Below are 21,502 nucleotides of genomic sequence, written 5' to 3' on the forward strand. Positions count from 1 at the left end.
CCTTACTTTGAATGCCATCCTGTTATTGTTAGAACTAACTATCCCATGAAGTCAATCATGAGGAAACCTGAGTTATCTGGCAGGATGTCCAAATGGGCAATTCAATTAGGTTGTTACGACATCAGGTATGAACCTCGCACAGCCATCAAGTCACAAGCTCTAGCAGATTTTGTGGCCGACTTCAGCCCGAACCTCCAACTCGAAGCCGATCTTGAAGTAAACACACTAACCGACGCTGGATCCACCTCCACATGGACCCTACACACCGACGGCTCCTCAAATATACGGGGAACAGGCCTCGGCATCGTGCTGAAATCACCACAAGGGGACACCATAGTGCAGTCTGTCTGTTGCGAGTTCAAAGCTACCAACAACGAGGCAGAATATGAAGCTCTGATCCTAGGATTATCACTAGCGCTCGACATGAACATCCGCCGACTTAAGGTACGTTGTGACTCTTTGTTAATTATCAGTCAGATTAATGGTTCGTATGCAGCAAAGGATTCAAAGATGCAGGCTTACTTGGAAATAGCAAAAAGGCTCGTGAACAAGTTTGACTCATGCATTTTACAACAAGTACCAAGAGATCAAAACACCCAGGCCGACGCCTTAGCCAATCTCGGCTCCAACATCAAACCTAAACTCACCTCCATCCCCGTAGTCCACTTAATGTATCCAACCATCACCAAAGATAACCTGCCCATCACCGAACAGCCCCAACCCAATCAAACGCCCTCATGGCGCGACCCATACATACACTGGCTCAAACACAACACCATCCCACCTGGAGTTACCCACGAAAAGTCCTTCTGCATGAAAGCCTCCAGATTCATCCTCATCCACGGAGTATTGTTCAGAAAATCAGTTGCAGGACCATACCTGAGGTGCCTAGATCATGACGAGATCGAGTTGACACTGTGCAACATACATGATGGCGAGTGTGAAAACCACGCTGGAGGAAGAAGCTTAGCCCACAAAACCCTTACCATGGGATATTTCTGGCCCACCATGAAGAAGGACGCGATCACCTTTGCTAAGAAGTGCGACTCCTGCCAGCGGTTCGCATCCATCTCTCACCAACCTTGTGAAGTACTGCACCCCATCCTATCCCCTTGGCCCTTCATGAAATGGGGGATGCACATAGTGGGGGCATTACCACAAGCGTCAGGGCAGCGTGTCTTCATGCTGGCAATGACCGACTACTTCTCCAAATGGATCGAAGCAGAAGCTTTCAAGCGAGTTCGAGATACTGAAGTCATCTCGTTCATCAAACGCAACGTCCTCAGTCGGTTCGGTATCCCTTCCGAGATCGTGTGCGACAATGGTTCTCGGTTTATCAGTAACAAAACCAAGGAATTCTGCAGCAGGTATAACATCACCCTGCACACTTCAACACCGAGATATCCTCAAGCAAACGGCCAAGCCGAATCCAGTAACAAAATCATCATCAACAACCTCAAGAAACGTCTCGACGACGCCAAAGGGAGATGGGCAGACGAGTTACCTATGATCCTCTGGGCCGACAGGACGACACCCAAGACGGCGACCAATCACACTCCTTTCTCTTTGGTCTTCGGTTGCGAAGCAGTCATTCCTCCCGAAGTCGGGCTCCCCACAGCAAGAAGTAACTTCATGACTCCAGGGATGAACGACTCAGTCCTGGCTTACGACATCGATACCGTTGACGAACTCAGAGAAGCAGCATTGGTTAGGATGGCATCCTACCAGCAAACAGTAGCAAACAGCTACAATAAGAATGTAAGGGTTCGAGTATTTCAGCAGGGAGATTGGGTTCTACGCAAGTTTTTCCCAAACAAAAAGGATCCTCGACACGGTAAACTGGCCCCGACATGGGAAGGTCCCTACCGGATCGTAAGACGAACGGGTCATGGAGCATATGAGTTGGTTGAAAAAGATGACACACCCATCCCAAGAAGTTGGAACGCAACACACCTAAAACTATACCACTTTTGAACAGTCACATGTTTGTTTTTTTTTTGCTTTCTAGTTTCTTTTTAAACGCAAGAGGTACTCTAGCAGTCGTCACCTATAGCATATTGTGGAATCGAGAATATCTCGGGTTGTATGCACTTATAGGCAACCAGAAGTTAAGTTCTTCCCCTCTATCTTTTTCCTTTCCTTTTTACATGATATCACCATTACTGACTTAGGCATCGGAGGGCCGTTGGCACCACCAACGGCCAATCCTCACGCCACCATCTCGTTTTGCAGACAACATCATGACGACATCATGACGACATCATGGCGACATCATAAGCGTATACTTGGGAGAAACAGCAAACATAAGGATTCGACTCGACCTCGTCCAGTATTCTTCCTCGAACTCCCTCTTTCTCTTTTCTCCTTGTCGTAATTTCCTTTCATCTTCATGTCGCTCCATACTGACTTAAGCATCGGAGGGCCGTTGGCTCCACCAATGGCCAATCCTCACGCTCTGCTATGTTGACAGTATGATGCCCACATGGTGAAGGTACAACAAGGAGAAAGCAGACGAAACAAAAATATGCAGTACAACATGCAAGAGAACTTAATTGAAATTGCGTACGTGTATTCAGAGACGCGAAGTGATGAGAAATAAACGTCTGTTTTATTCAAACTTGATTGTATACATTACATGTTACGAGGCTTACATTTACAATTTACATCTTACGAGTTGGGCCATACAAAATGCCTGGAAAACAACTGTACAAATTACAAAACACAATTTAGGCCATTACAAAAACGCCTGGTAGGCTGGTACACTACAATGTACAATACACATACAATGGAATACAGTTATACACTTTCTACAGTTTACATCTTGCAGATTCTTCTCTGACAGGCTGGAGGTGTCGCCAAAGTCGATCTTGAGGTATGTGCCCAACCTGCAAAAATAACACGCCAATAAAAAAAAAAAAAACACATTTTATCCAAACACAAACAAGCAAACACAAGATTGGAAATCCACACAAATATTTACATGACTTGTCCCCTTGGACAAGTCCAAAAACATCCAAAAGACTGCCGCCTTCAAGGCGAAACACAGCCACAACTATTTTTTCGACCTTCCCAAAGGCCGAACACACAAACACATTGTTTAAAAAACAAAAGCAACCATTGTTTGACAAACACAACGTTCAAAATACTTAATTTTTTAAGGAGGGGGGACAGAACTACTCCTGATGGTCTGCTGGGCCTGCATTCTCCCCTTGTTCGCCATCGCCTGGTGCCGCCATCGTCTCGACATCGGGGCTGGTTGCAGTTGCACCCTCCTCGACGTCCTCTTCATCGCTAACGGCACCAGGGGGGATATAGTCCTCGGGGAATGCAGTGTTGAACTGAGCAATGACCTCGTCAGGAGTCCAGTTCGCATGTTCGCCCGCCTTGAACTCCTCCATCATCTCGGCCTTCATTTTCCAAGTGTAGTAACCAGCACACTCGTAAATCCTCGCCTTGACTTTGGAGAGAGACGTCTTCAACTCGTCAACTTGGACAACCAGCGTCTCCTTTTCAGCATTCAGCTGCGCGACCTCAGCAGCCCCCTTCTCCTGACTCACCTGCAGTGCCTCAGCCCTTGCCTTCGCCTCCTTGGCCACATCGCCAAGTCGACCAGCCTCCTGCTTTGCCTTCTTCATGTCGTTTTTCAAATTTACTATTTGATCTTCTAACATTATGACATGATGACGTGTGGCTAAAGCAGATTGCAGGGACTATTCGAACAAAAAATAAAATAAATAAAATAAAGTCCAGGAGTCACCACACTGACGAGACGAAGATGGCATGCAGCGGACGAAGCTACAATAAAATAACAAAGGGAGTTGAGACATACCCTCCAAGCATCCGAGACGCTCTCAACAGTCGCAGCAACTGGGGACAAGGTCTCTTGACGCTCCCGGCTTGACGGCATCCACAGACGATCAACCTCGGGCCAGAGCTGAACCCTTGGCGTGTCTGTCGACCCATAGTCGTCGGGAAACTCCACTGCAAACTTCCTCTTCCGAGGCGGAGGTGGCAACTTCTTCTCAGCAGGCATGAGTAAGCTGGTCTCCCCTGTCACCGTGGTGTCCGTTGAAGTCTTTGGCGGCTTCGGAGGTGACAACATGGTGATGGGTTTGGCTCGGGACATATTCCCTAGCGACTCGAGCCGCTTCTTCAGCAGTGCATCCGCAGAGGGAGCCTTAGCAGAACGAGTCGAGGGGCCAGTTCCTGTTAAACAATATTTATTGACGACTTAGTCTCGTCTCAACAATTGTATTTTTTTTTAAAAAAAAAAGGGCAACGAACCCGAAGTTGTAAACTATTCTTAACCCATGTTTACCTGTTGATGTCGACATGCTCACAGGTTCAGAGATCTCTTCTTCTCGAGGCTCTTCGCGCTCGAACTTGGTGCCGACAAAGGCTCTGTCCTTTAGAGGAATTCCCAACAGCACAACAGTCTTCTTTATGGCTTCAGCACCGACACCGACTGTGTCGAAGGATGCACCTACAAAAACAAAAAAGTGAGACAAAATCAAATCACACTAGTGGAAAAAGGCTTATTTGCATCCCCGCATTTGCCACGCCATTCTGAACATGTGACGCAAATGACAAATTTTAGCATAAAATTTAGTCATTTGCGTCGCAGCTTTGTTAAACTGCGACGCAAATGACTCTAGGATGCCCCCCAGAGTAATTTGCGTCGCAGATTAGTAAAACTGCGACGCAATTAACTCAATCAAGTGCGTCGCAGATTTACTAATCTGCGACGCAAATGACTCTGGGGGGCATCCTAGAGTCATTTGCGTCGCAGTTTAACAAAGCTGCGACGCAAATGTGTTTTGATTTTTTTTTTTTCGAATTCGCGCTCAGCTTAATTGCTTAGTAACATTCTGACTTAGGTTAATATTGCTCGACAAACACTAGCTGCTTCCCTCCCAAACGAAACCAACACCAACACTAGCTGCTTTGTTCTCACCGGCGGCTTCACCCTATTCACTGTCGTCGTTGCCTTCGCCGCCTTCCGTCGTTGCCGCGCCGTTCCTTTGTTGCTTCACTGCTTCACTGCTTCGCCACTTCACTACTTCACTGATTCCTGCCCTTCTTCCTTTTTAGAGTCTCAGCCCACGGCCAAGGAAGTCATCCACGGCACGGCAGCCGCCCACGCCGCCGCCCACTCAGCCGCCCTTGTTCATTGTCGTCTCTCCTCTCTTAGGTATTGAATTTTAGTTTTGATATTTATTGAATTTTAATTGTGCATTTTAATTTTAATTGTGGACATTATAATTGAATTTTAATTATGCATTATAATTGAATTTTAATGGTTGATATTATTTGTTGAATTTTAATTGGGTACATTTTAGGATTTAGGTTTTGTTGAATTTCAGTTGTAGGTTTTGTTGAATTTTAGTTGAATTTTAATTGGGTACATTTTAGGATTTAGGTTTTGTTGAATTTTAGTTGTTAGGTTTTGTTGAATTAAAAGTTATGAAATGAAGTTTTGGGTATGAAATGAATTTAGGTGATATATGAAATCATGTTTTGGGTTTGCTACAAAATTTTGGATTTATAATGATATGAATAGCCTAGTTTATATTCTAACCTTTGACAAAATTTGGTCTAGTGGTTGAAAATGGATCGGAGTTGGATGTATGGTAGTAAACGATTTTCTACAAGGTTCTTACAAGGGATTCAAGAGTTCATTAAGGTTGCCTTGAAACATCAATCAGAACATGAATCAAGTTTAATTCTGTGTCCTTGTTGTGATTGCAATAATTCAAGGGGGTATCGGGATATTGATGATATTGTTGATCACATAGTTCGTCGCGGTTTTAAGGGTAACTACACGACGTGGACATGGCATGGTGAGAGCATAGATCATGGGGCAAGTTCTAGTATGCCGAGCTCGAGTCAGCATAATCATTGTGATAATGGTGATGATAATGAAATTGAGGATGATATTGGTGTTGAAAGTGAGGAAGAAGAGGAGAAAGATAGGATAGATGATATGATGCATGATGTGGAAGACCATCATTTCGTTGAGCGTCCCCATATGTATGATAGTATAATCAAAGCTTCCGCAACACCATTATATCCTGGTTCTACACAAACTGTACTTGGTGCCGTCATCGAATATTTCAACTTAAAGGTGGAAAACGGTTGGACCAACAAGAGTTTTTCACAGTTTTTGGAGGCCACGTCTGGTAATCTTCCTGAAGGAAACAAACTTCCAAGGTCTAACTATGAGGCCCAGAAGCTTATGTGTCCTTTGGGTATGGATTATGAGAAGATACACGCGTGTCCAAATGATTGCGTGTTGTATCGAAAGCAGTATGCAAATCTGCATGAGTGTCCAAGATGCGGATTGTCCCGTTACAAGATCGTGGAGAATGATGCAACATCAACTAAGAAGAAACCTTCTCCGGCTAAGGTGCTTTGGTATCTTCCAATTATACCAAGATTTAAGCGCCTTTTCTCAGAAGAGAAAACTGCAAAACTCTTGAGGTGGCATGCCGAGGGGAGGAAGAAAGATGGGTTAATGAGGCATCCTGCTGATTCTCCACAATGGAGGAACATTGATCGAAAGTACAAGGTCTTTAGGGAAGAAGTTCGGAATCTCAGGCTTGGTCTTTGCACGGATGGAATGAACCCATTTGGGACACTTAGTACCCAATATAGCACTTGGCCGGTTCTTCTCACCATATACAATTTGCCTTCTTGGTTATGCATGAAGCGTAGATACATCATGTTGTCGCTCTTAATCTCTGGGCCTAAACAACCCGGAAATGACATAGATGTGTATCTAGAGCCACTCATTGAAGATTTGAAATTGTTGTGGGATGAAGGGGTGTTGATGTTTGATGCATACACCAAAACCAATTTCACTTTACGTGCCATGATTTGTTGTACGATAAATGATTTCCCGGCTTATGGAAATTTGTCAGGGTATTCTGTAAAGGGAAAGAAGGCATGTCCAGTTTGTCATGATGATTTGGTCTCGAGGCGCCTAAAATTTTGTGGGAAAGATGTGTACATGGATTACCGGATGTATCTTCCTGAAGATCATCCATTTCGAAAAGAGAAGGAAGCTTTTAATGGAGAATTGGAGATGAGAGAAGCTCCTGCCCCCTTATGTGCGTGTGAGGTTTATGAACGGGTTAAAGACATTGAGACAGAGTTTGGTAAGCCTTATAAAGGTCAGCCAAGTGGTGGTTACAAGAAGAGGTCTATCTTTTGGGATCTCCCATATTGGAGAGATTTGGAAGTTAGGCATTGTTTGGATGTAATGCATATTGAGAAAAATGTTTGTGATGCCATTGTTGGGACATTGTTGAATATGCAAGGGAAAACGAAGGATGGGCCTAAAGTTAGACAAGATATGGCTGCTATGGGTCGCTCCGAGTTGGCACCTCAAGAAAGGGGAAAACGCTGGTACCTTCCCCCAGCTTGTTTCACCTTGTCTAAAAAGGAGAAAGTTAGCTTTTGTGAGTCTTTGCATGGCTTAAAGGTCCCTGCCGGTTACTCTTCAAATTTTCGTAGACTTGTGTCCATGTCTGACTTGAAATTAGTTGGAATGAAATCTCATGATTGTCACGTGTTGATGCAACAATTGCTGCCGGTTGCAATTCGAGGGATATTGCCGCCACAAGTGAGGTATACCATTACAAGATTGTGTTTCTTTTTCAACACAATTTGTAGCAAGGTGATCAATCCAACAATACTGGATGATTTGCAGGCTGATGTACTTGAGACCATGTGTCGGTTTGAAAAGTATTTTCCGCCATCATTCTTTGACATGATGCCTCATTTGATTATTCATCTTGTTCGTGAAATTAAGCTTTGTGGGCCAGTTTGTATGAGGTACATGTATCCCTTTAAACGGGAAATGGGTACCTTGAAAAATAGAGTGATGAATCCGGCCAAACCTGAAGCTAGTATTGTCCAACGAACCGTCGCGGAGGAAGTTGCTGCATGGGTTTCTCAATATATGGCACGTTTGAAAGAAGTCGGAGTACCAAAGTCTAGACATGATGGGAGACTTGGGGGTCAAGGTACAATTGGCAAGAAAAGGATATCAATCAGTTCTGAAATGATGTGTAAGGTTGAGCTGTTTGTGGTGCAAAGTCTTAGTTGGGTTCGAAAATGTCATTTTTGCCTAAATATGTACTATAACGACCCAATTACCCTTAAATGTGGAATAATAGATTAGTACGAGGCTTAGAAAGTTATAACTATGCATATGAGACATGTAATAAGTTTGAAAACATTCCTTAGGTTCTTTGGTTCAAAGTTGGGTTCGAAAATGTCATTTTTGCCTAAATATGTATTATAACGACCCAATTACCCTTAAATGTGGAATAATAGATTATTACGAGGCTTAGAAAGTTATAACTATGCATATGAGACATGTAATAAGTTTGAAAACATTCCTTAGGTTCTTTGGTTCAAAGTTGGGTTCGAAAATGTCATTTTTGCCTAAATATGTATTATAACGACCCAATTACCCTTAAATGTGGAATAATAGATTATTACGAGGCTTAGAAAGTTATAACTATGCATATGAGACATGTAATAAGTTTGAAAACATTCCTTAGGTTCTTTGGTTCAAAGTTGGGTTCGAAAATGTCATTTTTGCCTAAATATGTACTATAACGACCCAATTACCCTTAAATGTGGAATAATAGATTATTACGAGGCTTAGAAAGTTATAACTATGCATATGAGACATGTAATAAGTTTGAAAACATTCCTTAGGTTCTTTGGTTCAAAGTTGGGTTCGAAAACGTCATTTTTGCCTAAATATGTACTATAACGACCCAATTACCCTTAAATGTGGAATAATAGATTATTACGAGGCTTAGAAAGTTATAACTATGCATATGAGACATGTAATAAGTTTGAAAACATTCCTTAGGTTCTTTGGTTCAAAGTTGGGTTCGAAAATGTCATTTTTGCCTAAATATGTACTATAACGACCCAATTACCCTTAAATGTGGAATAATAGATTAGTACGAGGCTTTAGGATAGTGGTGGTTGTTCAAAGGATGATGGATGGTTACACCTGATACTTCTTTATTCAGGGAATTTCCATACTCCTTGAATTCTTATGCAACTGGTCTCTATATTATGCTCATGGAGCTGGATATTATGTCATCCATGTTTGCACTCCCAAACTACCTCCCAACCCGGAAAAAAAAACATCTTATTTGGATTTAAGTGTCTGCTAAGTTCCTGTGTACCATCTAATTGCTGGTTGTTAGTATCTGAAGGTTATTTCAGGAGCTTGGTTGTGCTTTCTTTGTTGCTTAATCTTTAAAGAACAGTCTGTTTTTGGGTGGGTTTGTGGACCAAAATTTTGCATATTCAAATTCATTCCCCAGCATTTGTACAGAACTGATCAGAACTGACCAGTTCTATGCACTGATCTGCACAGCTCAGATCAGAACTGTGCAGATCAGTGCACAGAACTGGTCAGAACTGATCAGTTCTGTGCACTGATCTGCATAGTTCTGATCTGAGCTGTGCAGATCAGTGCACAGAACTGGTCAGCTCTGATCAGTTCTGTGCACTGATCTGCACAGCTCAGATCAGAACTGTGCAGATCAGTGCACAGAACTGGTCAGTTCTGATCAGTTCTGTGCACTGATCTGCACAGTTCTGATCTGAGCTGTGCAGATCAGTGCACAGAACTGATCAGCTCTGACCAGTTCTGTGCACTGATCTGCACAGTTCTGATCTGAGCTGTGCAGATCAGTGCACAGAACTGATCAGTTCTGACCAGTTCTGTGCACTGATCTGCACAGTTCTGATCTGAGCTGTGCAGATCAGTGCACAGAACTGGTCAGTTCTTTATTTTTATTTTAAAATCCTGCTTTTGAAGGTATGTAATTTTGATGATTTTCCAATGCAGTAGCGTCAGGCATGGATGAAGATCAACACGCAAATTCAGGTCCTTCTAACAAATCACCAAATCAAGTGCCCCAAAAGCAAAAAAAGAAGCCAAGAGGCCTTACAAAAGGAATAAAATCCATGCCCGGGGTTCCAAGAAAAATTGAATGGGATCACTTGGACCGACCCACAGGGAAATGGGCAACGGATTACAAGAATCACATTGGCGAGATAAGTCGCGCAAAGGTTTCAATATTGATCAGAACCTGGGAAGATGTTTCACAAGGAATAAAAGACACTTTGTGGGAAGACGTCAAGGGAACCGGTTTTATTTTGGAAATTCAGTTGTACATATCTACGTGTCTTTTTCATGTGCTAAAAGACTTTCTTGTTCCTTTTCTTTTTCTTTCATTTAGAGAGAATTTCATATCACAGATGAAACTAAGAAAGAAGTTGTCTTAAAGAGTTGTGATAAGCGTTGGAGGGAATTCAAATCAAGATTGACGACTGGTTGGATTCGGGGTACAAGGAAAAGGCCAAAAGATGAAAAGATGCCATATGATTTGTATAGTTATATAACTAAGGATATATGGAAGGAATTTGTGAAGATACGTACCTCCGAAGAAGCTGAGGTATAAAAATTATTCTTATTTAAAGTCTTGTTATAATCTAAGTTTTATTTTGTTGTAATAATTTCTTTTACCCCCCTAAAATTAGGAAATAAGTGAGAAAGCAAGACAAAGTCAATCTTTCAACATATATCCTCATCATATGGGACAGAAATCATATGCTGAAATGACAAGTGAATGGCAGAGAAAAGGGTACATTCCCTCAGTTTCTTCGTCATCTGAAGGTTCCTCTGCGTCTACAATTTCTTCAAGTTTGCCGAGTAGGACATGTTTATGGCTTCTTGCAAGATCGGTACCAGATGAGAAAGGAAATCCTTACTTGCCGGATGAGGGCACACAAAAGGTCAAAGAAAATATTGTAAGTTCATTTAACAATTTTGCGTAATGTTGTGATTCCTCTAATTTCATATATGTTCTTAAATATGAAACCAAGTGTTGAACTTTTCTCAAAACCATTTGATTTCATGTAGGATGAATGGAAAAGGAAACAAGATGAAGGGGAATTTGTTCCCAAAAGTGCACGAGATGATGTCTTATCTCGTGCACTTGGTAAGACTAAAGAAGGGAGACCACTAACATTTGGTGGTGGAGTAGGCATCAAAGCTGTGTGGGGGACCGGAGAGCGGCGTAGCTTTCGACGGTATGGAGATGCGGAGATGGAGGAAATGGAAGCAAGAGTGACCAAAAGGGTCAAAGATGAGACAATACAAGAGATGAACTCCAAGATGGATGCCATGGTCATGGAGAAATTTATCACATTTGCTAAAGAACTTGGTGTCCAAATACCAAGCCATATGAGGATAGACGCAAATGTTCATAGTAGTTGTCGTTCCGGGGGTTTAGATCCATTTGCCGACATTACGGTATGATAATTTGTGTTTTTCAAGTACTTTGTTTCTAGTTAATTCTATTGAACTTTTCCAACATGTTACATTGTATTTGCGTTATTGTTCAAAATAAATAATAAGGAACCTGTCCCGTGCCATCTATACCTGAACATAGGCTCGGAGAAAGTCTTTGTTGCCTATGGTACCATATGTCCAGAGTTGCTCCTTGATCACCACAACGACGTCACGTCCGATAACGTGAAAGTGAGCGTTGATGATTTTGAGCCCGCGTACAAAGAAGCTCCCGTCCCCGTGCCTTCTCAATATATTAAGAAACTTGCTCAAGCTCATGGTACCTTCACTCAGTGGCCAAAACATTTGGTGTCGCTTACGAATGAGGAGGTAACTAACATATGCATGATAATTTGAAGTAGAACTATTATACCATGTATGCTCACTAATATGTATATCGTTATTTGAAAATCATACCTCAGGTAAACAAGCCTACAAGTAAAGAGCCTAAAGGGAAAGGGAACAAAGGGAAAGAGATAGTGGTTGGGGGAAGTGGAACAAAAGCGTCCAACACTAAATCAAAAACCTATTTCCTTGAAAATTATAAAGTGCAAAATTTGAGTGGTAAGTGCAATGTGCTGAAAACTATGATGTTGGGATTAAAAGAAGGGGAGCACGTTAAGGTACATTGCACTAAAAGGACATTCAATATGGAAAAGGACTTTGAAATTAGTGTCACCGTTGAAGACACCGATCAACTTCTCTCGGGAGCATGGCTCAATATATCAATAATACAAGTTTTTGCTACGTGAGTTACCTAAATTCATATTTTGCCCCTAAATTTGATTTTTATGATTGTCTTAACGTTCTTACACTCTATATTATAGGGCTTTGAGTGAGTTGTGTTTTCACGATGATTGTCACCCCAATAGTATTGGATTCATGTGCCCGGAGATGATCTCGGCCACCATGTTAAAGTCCGATGCAGATCGAATTCTATTGTACATGACGAGGTCCATGAGTGCACTTAGTTCTAAGACATTCATCTTATGTCCATACTTTTATGTTTGTTGTAACATGTTGGTTGATCGATCTATGACGAATTTAATTGCCTTTTATTGGGAACGTTAATTACGTTGTAAACTTTTGTGACAGGTATTAATTATAAATGTATTCCCGGTATTGGGAATGAACCGTCTAATTTCAAAGACGATCATGTCGGAATTTCCAACTAAAATATTAAAAAACGAATATTTTTTCAAAAAAAAATAAGTCATTTGCAACGCACGTTAGCTCAATGTGCGAGGCAAATGACTTAATTTTTTGGCGCTAAAATTGTCATTTGCGTCGCACATTAAGCTATTGTGCGTGGCAAATGACTTTTTTTTTTTTGCGCCTAAAAGTCATTTGCGTCGCACATTTATCTAATGTGCGTTGCAAATAACTTTTCAACATGGTGCCTGAAAAGTCATTTGCAACGCACATTAGCTAAATGTGCGACGCAAATGAACCTTATTTGCGTCGCACATTTAGCTAATGTGCGTTGCAAATGACTTTTCAGGCATCATGTTGAAAAGTTATTTGCGTTGCACGTTTGCTAATTGTGCGACGCAAATAAGGTTATTTGCGTCGCACAAATGTGCGACGCAAATTTGCGTCGAGAGCTTTTGCCACGCACGATGTGCGACGCAAATATGCTTAAAAGTGCGATGCAAATGACCCTTTTTCCACTAGTATCAACAAGCCCGAAAACACCAAAAAACATAAACAAATACCTCTAGCCACCCACTCTCCCGTCAAAAAGTCGGAGTCGGACCCTAAACTAGCCAACTCCACAAAAAAGAACCGACCCATCCACCCGCGGTCGTTCGACTTATCCGCACCAAGAAGGGCCTCCCTGTCATCCTTAACATGCAGCAAGTACCTACCAGCCTCATAATTCTGGACCTTGTAGGTGTACACAAGGTCCTCGACCCGGAACTCCATGTCCAGTTGGCCCGCCAAATGGTCAACCAGGCGCATCACCCTCCAGACCTGTGGCATCAGTTGCGCCGGCGGCACCGCTAGCGCCTTCAGAACTCCTCTCACCAGAGGCGAGAAAGGATAAGTGTATCCAATTTTGAAGGGGTACTCGTAGAAGCACACCCAACCGTCCGATACCCAGTCGGCCCGTTCATCGGGCTGCGGCAACCGAATTACCGCCGGCGGAGGAAAGCCACACTCCTCCCTAAGTGCCTCCACATTCTGTTTTCCCCAAGTGGCCGGCCGAGCATTCTTCTTGTCCAGCATATGGGTAGGGGCGAAAATTGGGCCCTCCACCAGATCGCACTCCACCACCACCTTCTTGTTCTTCGCGCGAGTGGATTTCATTCCCATTCGCTGCGACATGAGGAAAATCGGAGAAGAAGAGGAAAAGTAAAGAAGAAGAAGAAGAATTGAGCAGTTACCTGAGGAAAGGAGAGAGAAAGGGCGCCGATCGTTTTTCTGGGAAAGAGAGGAGAGAGATTGCAGAAGTGATTTCGGATGGTTGGAAGTGCAGCCTTATTTATTGGCGCAGTTGGGCGGTTGGTTTCCCCAAAGCAAAGATCATCATGACTCTAACGCCGTCAACATTGGGGAGGTTAAGAGGCAGTTTTTCCTTTTCCTGTTTCATGAAACCCATTTTTCCTTTTTGAACTTCCCGGAATAAATTCAAAATGGGTTTGGGGACAATTGTTAGGGGGGGAAAATACCCTCTTGGTGACGTGGGCATATGTGGCAAGAATTGTATGCGTGGATGTCAACAAGGCGTGAGGTGGTACTATTCGAACGGTCTTCCTAACTGCTGGGCTCAAAACGGACGTTACAACCGTTGATGGAGCCGGATTTCATTACGGATTTATTATCTAATTATGGGCAATTATTTCATAAACGTTACACTCATGTTGTAAATGCCTATAAAATGGCTTAGTCGTGTCTGTTTGATATACAAAATTCCCAGGCAATAAACTTACAATTACCTTATGCTTTTACAACTTGTTCTCACCATATTCAATTATCTAGCTCAATCGATTGTTAGCACCATCATCAAGACAAGTTCGTCCCTAAGTCGAATTTGTCCAAAAAAGACTCCGAACCTGAAAACACCGAAGAAGAACCATGGTACACGGACATCCTTCGTTACAAAACAAGTGGGGAATTCCCCCCAAACACTTCCCCGCGAGCACAAAAGGCCCTACGCCTCCTCGCTTCACAATATAGCATAATTCTGGGAGAACTGTACACATACACGCCGAATAAAATCAAGTTACTTTGTATCCATCAAAACCAAGCCCAAAGACTGATGGAAGAATACCATAACGGCGTGTGCGGACCCCATATGAACGGAAAAATGCTATCCCGAAAAATATCCCGCTCAGGGTACTATTGGACCACTATGGAAACTCATTGTCATCACTTTGTAAAAACTTGCCTAAAATGCCAAATCTTCAGTAACCTTAACCATTTGCCTCCCTCAGAACTATACACCTTCACTTCTCCATGGCCCTTTTCCACCTGGGGTATAGATATAATCGGCAAGGTAACACCAACAGGCGTAGGGGGACACGAGTACGTTTTAGTCGCAATTAATTACTTCACTAAATGGGTAGAGGCAGTCTCCTATGCAAAATTAACAGCTAAACATGTCGCTCGATTCCTAGAAAAGAACATATTCTGTCGATACGGGGTTCCACATGAAATCATAAGTGACCAAGGTTCCCACTTCAGGGCCGAAGTCCAAGACCTGCTCAAAAAATATCATGTCAAACACCATAAATCCTCTCCCTACAGGCCGCAACTGAACGGCGCGGTAGAGGCGGCCAACAAAAATATTAAAGTCATAATCGAAAAAATGGCCGAAAATTATAAGGATTGGCCCAATAAATTACACTTCGCATTATGGGGCTATCGAACCTCAATCCGCACCTCCATTGGAGTAACACCCTACTCCTTGGTATACGGAATGGAAGCAGTCCAACCGGTCGAGTTGGAGATTCCCTCCCTCCGGATCGTCCTAGAAAGCAAGCTACCCGAAGCTGATTGGGTTCAAGCTAGGTACGACGAGCTCGTCCTTTTAGACGAACGGAGGTTGAGAGCTCTACATCACGTGCAAGTGTATCAAAAGCGCATCGCAAGGCAATTCAACAAAAGAGTCAAACCTCGAAACATCAAAGAAGGCGATTTTGTATTAAAAGAAGTCCGCGCACCTACTACGGACCCTCGAGGAAAATTCCGGCCTAACTGGACAGGACCGTATTTTGTAAAGACCATCCTACCTGGCGGAGCAGTCCAACTAGCTGACATAGATGGAGCGGAATTCGCTAACCTCACTAACTTAGACCAATTAAAAAGGTACCATATTTAAATTCAGTCCAGAGTTAAGGCATCTAATAAAACACATTAAGACTCATAAGCAAACATTCTGCGCATTACTCTAAGCAAACGGCATAAAACTCGATAAGGTAGAAAAAGCGAAGGAAAAAACATCAACGCCCAGGACTGGGCGCTGTTATTTTTCACGCCCAGGCCTGGGCGCCGATATTTCCTTCGCCCTTGACCGGGCGTCATTCTCTCTTGCCACCTACCTTCCCGCTTCTGCAAAGTGTTCGTACTCCTTTTTCTAACCCTCAAAAGAACCACGAACACTTGGGGGGGAAGCAGACGTGTAATGAACACCCTTTCAAAAAAAATTCAAAAGCTAGAACTACGCGCGACCTGATTCTGACAAGATACGTAGGCAATCCTTCTCAAGGATTCGGTCCAATAAAAATTAAAAAAATAATAAATTCATGCAACGCATCAAGAAGAAAAGATATTGCAAAGGGAACTCTACCCTAACCCATGCACGGGCAAGACCAAATAGAATGAAAAAACAAAGCCACAAGAATTTCCAAGAACAAGCCCAACAAAGGAGTATGGCATGAGTCGGCAAAAAACAAAAAAATAGTGAACATGCATATGTAATACCCCAAGTAGTCGGTTAGTCTAAAAATATGTGTGCACTCTTATATGAACTCATTATTTTTACAAAAGTCTTTTCCTTTTCAAAATTCGTCGTTGGTTTAGAAAGCTAATATTGCTATAATATGTTAAAACAAAGCCCACGGAAGGCTCAAAACATTCTTGCACCAAAAATCGCAAAAAATATATATATACATGCGGAATACAAGAATGAATATGTACAAAACAGGAGGTAAGCCTAAGACTCGTCATCGGCTCCATGTCTCCAAGCCTCGCCGGTCCATCCACTCCACTCCCCGTGGTATGAGGGCCCCCAGCCAGAGTCACCCCAAAAATGAGGTTGTGACTGCAACTCGGGGCTAGGCTCTCGGGCCACCGACACGGAACGTCGCCTACGCTCCGGCTCGGACCTCTCCCCGGAAGAACTCACCCCCGCGTCAGAACGGCGATGCCGTAGGGGCGAGTGCCGTGCCCTCTCTCTCTCACGACCGTGTCCCCCGCCCGAGGGACCCGCGTCGTCGGCCCCGGCCCGTCCAGCAGCCGTCTGCAAAAAAGGACAAAAAAGAGAGTGAATAACCGAAAGCCAAACAAAAGGTACAGATCAAAAGAAAAAAAAGAGGGCACATTACCCGAGTAGAGTGGGGGCTCCTGCAAGAAAGTGCAGACCGAGCTCGAACCAACGCGGACTTCAACCGGTTGATCACCCCCACCATCGCATTGGCTGTACGGGCCGGAACCTGAAACAAGAATGTCAGTAAAAAAGAAAGAAAAAAATATAAGAAGAGTACACAAATAAAAGGTGCATACCGCCTCTACTCCCTCAGGGAGCAGAGCATGGAAAACCCGGTCTTCCGGGAAAGTCTCCACAATCTCGGATCCACTCTCTCCGGTATACGAGATCCGAGCATCGGGAAGCACCCATCCCCCTAACGAAGGGTTAGGACACTCCTGCACAAAACACAGTAGGCATAAACACATGGGCACGAGCATGAAAACACTAAAATCAATACAAAGAGAGGAAGCAACTTACAGCGCCAGGCTCCGGGAGAAGAAGAGAATCCTGGATAAACTGGTAATAGCTAGCTCCCTCTATCACCAACTCCGTCGCCGGCACGCCAGTCCTCGAGTGGACCCTCCACGACTCGCCTATCGAGCGAGTAGACAGCATGGTCGCAGGCGGAGGCCTGGGCACCGAAAAAGCCCCGACCGTCTGCATACGTACCCGCTCTCCCAGGTACCAGACAGGGTCCCGGCGGCCAACGAACAAGACCCACATCTGGCTCAGGGCATAACTATCCCTGACTGAAGCATGGGTACCCCTAAAAGAGAGCCATGGGGTCCAAACCACCTGTTTTTGTACAAATGCAGTCAGATCTCGCACATAAAAATATAATACAAAAGAATGACGAAATACGAGATAGAGGATAAGATTCTGTACATGCTCAGGGTTCCCGTCCCGGATAAGATCCCACACGGTATCGGGCGGTGGACGCACTGTCAGCTTCTTCTTGCAACCCCAACGGCGACCGGCAGGGAACTCCAAAGGCCTCTGCCCCTTTCGGGGAGCCAGCCAAGGTAAGTGCTCAAAGGCCCACAGCTGCAAAAAGAAAAGGATAATAAAACATAAAAAAAAGAGGCCCGGTAAAAGCGAAAAAACAAAAGAAAGTCTAGGCACATACCTCGATCAAACGCGGCACTCCCGCTAATGTAATCACAAAGTGACGTCTACTCGGGTCCGAGTCGCGCACCGACAAACTCATCTGGCCGACAAGCGTCGCATAGCCCAAATCGCCCCAGCGATAGTCACCCAGTGTAGACACGTCCTCCACCATGCCTATCCACCTCGGGTCAAAGGTGTCGGTCGGACCCGATAGAAAAGTAGAAGTAACAAAATGGAGGTAGAACAGCCGAGCCTGTCTCGAAGGCGACTCCTCTACCCCATGCTCCAAGGCCCACATCAGGTCAGCGAAAGGTATCCCACGGGGCTGGTACAAAGGCAATCTACTACCCATCCACGAGCCTAGGAGCCTGGTACCCTCCGCAACAGTCGGCGATGGGCCATCCGACCTCAGACGAACGGGGTTCCCTGTAAAGGTCAAGCCCGTCAAAGCTGTGTAGTCCTCAGGAGTGATCGTCATCTCGCCCCAAGGAAAATGGAAGGTGTTGGTGGTATCCCACCACCACCTCATGAACGACCGCAGAAAGGACAGGGAGATGTTAAGCCGCAGTATCTCCCAGAAGGTCTCAACCACCGGAAACAGTGAGCTCGCCCTTGCCAAGGCCTGGGCGTCCGAGCTCATATAGCTAAACACGGTCTCACTCGTCGCTGCGCCATAGCCGCGAACCGTAGTCTCTCTCCTCGCGTGAAGGCGGGGAGTCACGTGGTGCTCTAGGTCGTAGTGCAGATCACGACCGTCGTAAAGCTCAGGGCCCACCCATAGGGGACCTGGGCCAGTAGACTGACGCGTCATGCCACGCTCCTCGTGGCCACCAGGAGGGGGTAACGACTCGTCAGACATGCTGATCAACAATACAACAAGGCATTATACCTTTGACAAAATCGGCACTCATACCGATCCCTAAAAGAGTGTATTTCACTCATGAAATGGAGTCATACAATTTTTTGTTCCCTAAAAACATGATACTAAGTTCATACTTAGCAAAATTCCCTAAATTAACTCCAGCAAAATCAAAATTCTCCCATGATTTGTCACCCATGAATTATGAAGAACGCAAGCAATATACCAAGAATACCTACATTATAAGAAAATACTAGGGTCGTAGGTATACTTGGGGGCTAGCATGAAAATGCCCAAATTCAACAAAAATCAACATACTTGCAAAAATTAACATGCACAAACTAATTAACATGTTATGTGAAACAATTCCAACTATCTAATTGAAGGAAAGGGGCACAAAATCAAAAAACCCCAAATCAATTTCATGCACAAAAATACTTGACAAAAATACTGAAATTAACAAAAAAGCTCAAAAATACTGAAAATTACTTACATTGGGAAGATTAGGAAGTGATTTGGAGTAGAATTCGTGAAGAAAAGTAAAGGAAACGAGCAAAAATCAGTAGAAAGAAGTGAAGAGTTTGAGCGAAAATGGTGGAAATGGGAAAGGAAGGAGACGGCCCGTGTATTTAAAGACCAGCCTCCCCCTTCGCATTTTCAACGCCCAGCTCTGGGCGTTAGAAATTCAAGCGCCCACAGTTGGGCGCTGAAAATGCTTCCCAGACAGCGAATATTCGCTGTCGGGCACGCGTACTCCCCTATTTTGTGTAAGATATCCGTTATCTTGATATTTCTTTCCCAAAAAAAAAGGTATTTTGAAAAAAAAAAAATATTGTTAAACAAAAATATACACAGTGTGGACCCACTTATAAGACACATCTAATCAGGAAATATTACGACCCACCAACAGGTTGTAATCACAAAAGCCCTTCTACATAGGCAAAATAAGAAATTCAAAATGGGCTCGCCCACCCTCAGCGGGCGGGGTCTGCGTCACTAGCCGCGCAGGTCCTCAGTTTTCGACAAAAATGAAGTCTTCAAATTTAAAATAGGCTCGCCATCTTCAGCCGGCGGGGTCTACGGCGCAAACCACGTAGGTCCTTATTTTCAAAAAAGCAATATAAATTTCAAAATAGATTCGTCCACTTCTATCGGACGGGGTGTCCACCCTTAGCGGACAAGGTTCGCCATCTTCAGCCGGCGGGGTCTACGTCACAAACCGCGTAGGTCCTTATTTTCAAAATTTCAAAAAAAACAGATTCGTCCACTTCTATCGGACGGGGTGTCCACCCTTAGCGGACAGGCTCGCCATCTTCAGCCGGCGGGGTCTACGTCACAAACCGCGTAGGTCCTTATTTTCGAAATTTCAAAAAAACAGATTCGTCCACATCTATCGGACGGGGTGTCCACCCTTAGCGGACAGGCTCGCCATCTTCAGCCGGCGGGGTCTGCGCCATTAAACCGCGCAGATCCTTAGTCGCTGCAGCGATAACTTTTGCTGGATTTTCCTTCGTTTTACGTCCTATAAAAACAAGGGTGCTGGATTTTCCTTCGTTTTACGTCCTATAAAAACAAGGGGGTTTTCTTGTTTAGCTAGCCCTGAAAATGAGAATCTTTAAAAAAAAAAACGTTTTTACCTCGTGATTGGGCTTGGCCAGGCCCAATTACACTTTATAGCTTTGATTTCGAAAAACTCTGTAGCTACTCCCAATGACAAAGTGAGGGAGTTTCTACGCACCTTTAGATCCTTCCAATGACAAAGTGAGGAAGTTTCTATACTATCAGTTGACAAATCCCAATGACACGTGAGGGATATGTCGACACTTCAAGTGATGACCCTTAAGTCAAGTGTTATCACTCGGGGGCTCGTGAGACCCTCGCAAAACAGGTCACAATACACCGTGGCTTGTGTGACGCACGCCGTCTAATACTTTGACCATCGTCTTACTCCAAGACTCAGTCAAAGTGGGGGCTAACTGTAGACACCTACTTTTGTCCCCATTCCCGAAAGGGAAAGGTTCGATGATGAAGACGTAAAATCTCCACTTGACAACGCATCTCCTATGAAATAAACGAATCTCAATTCCCCTTTTCATTTCACCCGAAACCTGCTATTTATGGAAACTTGCTAAAAATAGTAACTGCCGTAAAAGGTAGCTTCTAAAAGTGGCAAATCATAAAAGATAGAAACCTGTCAGAATTAGTTGTTGCATTCCAACATAAATCCTAAATGAGATAGAAAACTGCGAGAATCCTATTCCTAATATGGTTCAGAAATAAGAGTTATGTATTAATTAAAATCCTAACGAGCCTAGAGTTCGTAACGGGCCCGGATGCATTCCGTCACAAAATTGATACGCGCTAAAAGACTCGAATTAATCTCAAACTCTATGGATTTCAAGAATCCGAATCTGACTAAAGAAAACAACCCAGACCCTATTTTCAACGCCTGGCTCTGGGCGCTGAAAATACCTGGGTACGTGTTTTTTCCTAATTCTTTGTGGATTAGAACTCTGCAATTCTATCTTTCCACGAACTCTTCCCTATAAATAGGCCCCTAAATTCGACGTGAAAAGAACACAACAATACATAATTATATTCTGAGTATTGACTCCAACCCTTAGCCTAAGCCTCTCGCTGCGAAATTGTTCACGCGTTCTGTCGCAATCGA

The 21,502-nt window shown here is 43.8% G+C and overlaps 1 protein-coding gene across 1 annotated transcript; it reads left to right on the forward strand.

Moving 5' to 3' along the window:
- The first annotated feature begins 10,192 nt into the window (after window positions 1–10,192).
- LOC130463824 (uncharacterized) lies at window positions 10,193–11,377 on the forward strand. Its single transcript, XM_056833082.1, has 3 exons — window positions 10,193–10,496; window positions 10,582–10,851; window positions 10,964–11,377. Exons 1-3 carry the CDS (start codon window positions 10,416–10,418, stop codon window positions 11,360–11,362), a joined length of 750 nt encoding a protein of 249 aa, XP_056689060.1. The 5' UTR covers window positions 10,193–10,415; the 3' UTR covers window positions 11,363–11,377.
- The last annotated feature ends 10,125 nt before the right edge of the window (window positions 11,378–21,502 follow it).

The sequence above is a fragment of the Spinacia oleracea genome, chromosome 6, assembly GCF_020520425.1.
Source record: "Spinacia oleracea cultivar Varoflay chromosome 6, BTI_SOV_V1, whole genome shotgun sequence".
NCBI classification, from domain to species: Eukaryota; Viridiplantae; Streptophyta; class Magnoliopsida; order Caryophyllales; family Amaranthaceae; genus Spinacia; species Spinacia oleracea.

Excerpts from the sequence above, each read along its gene's own strand:
- LOC130463824 (XM_056833082.1), top strand. The coding sequence starts at position 10,416 with ATGCCATATGATTTGTATAGTTATATAACTAAGGATATATGGAAGGAA. Across the intron at positions 10,497-10,581 it reads GTACCTCCGAAGAAGCTGAG|GAAATAAGTGAGAAAGCAAG; the intron begins GTATAAAAATTA and ends CCCTAAAATTAG. Across the intron at positions 10,852-10,963 it reads AAAAGGTCAAAGAAAATATT|GATGAATGGAAAAGGAAACA; the intron begins GTAAGTTCATTT and ends GATTTCATGTAG.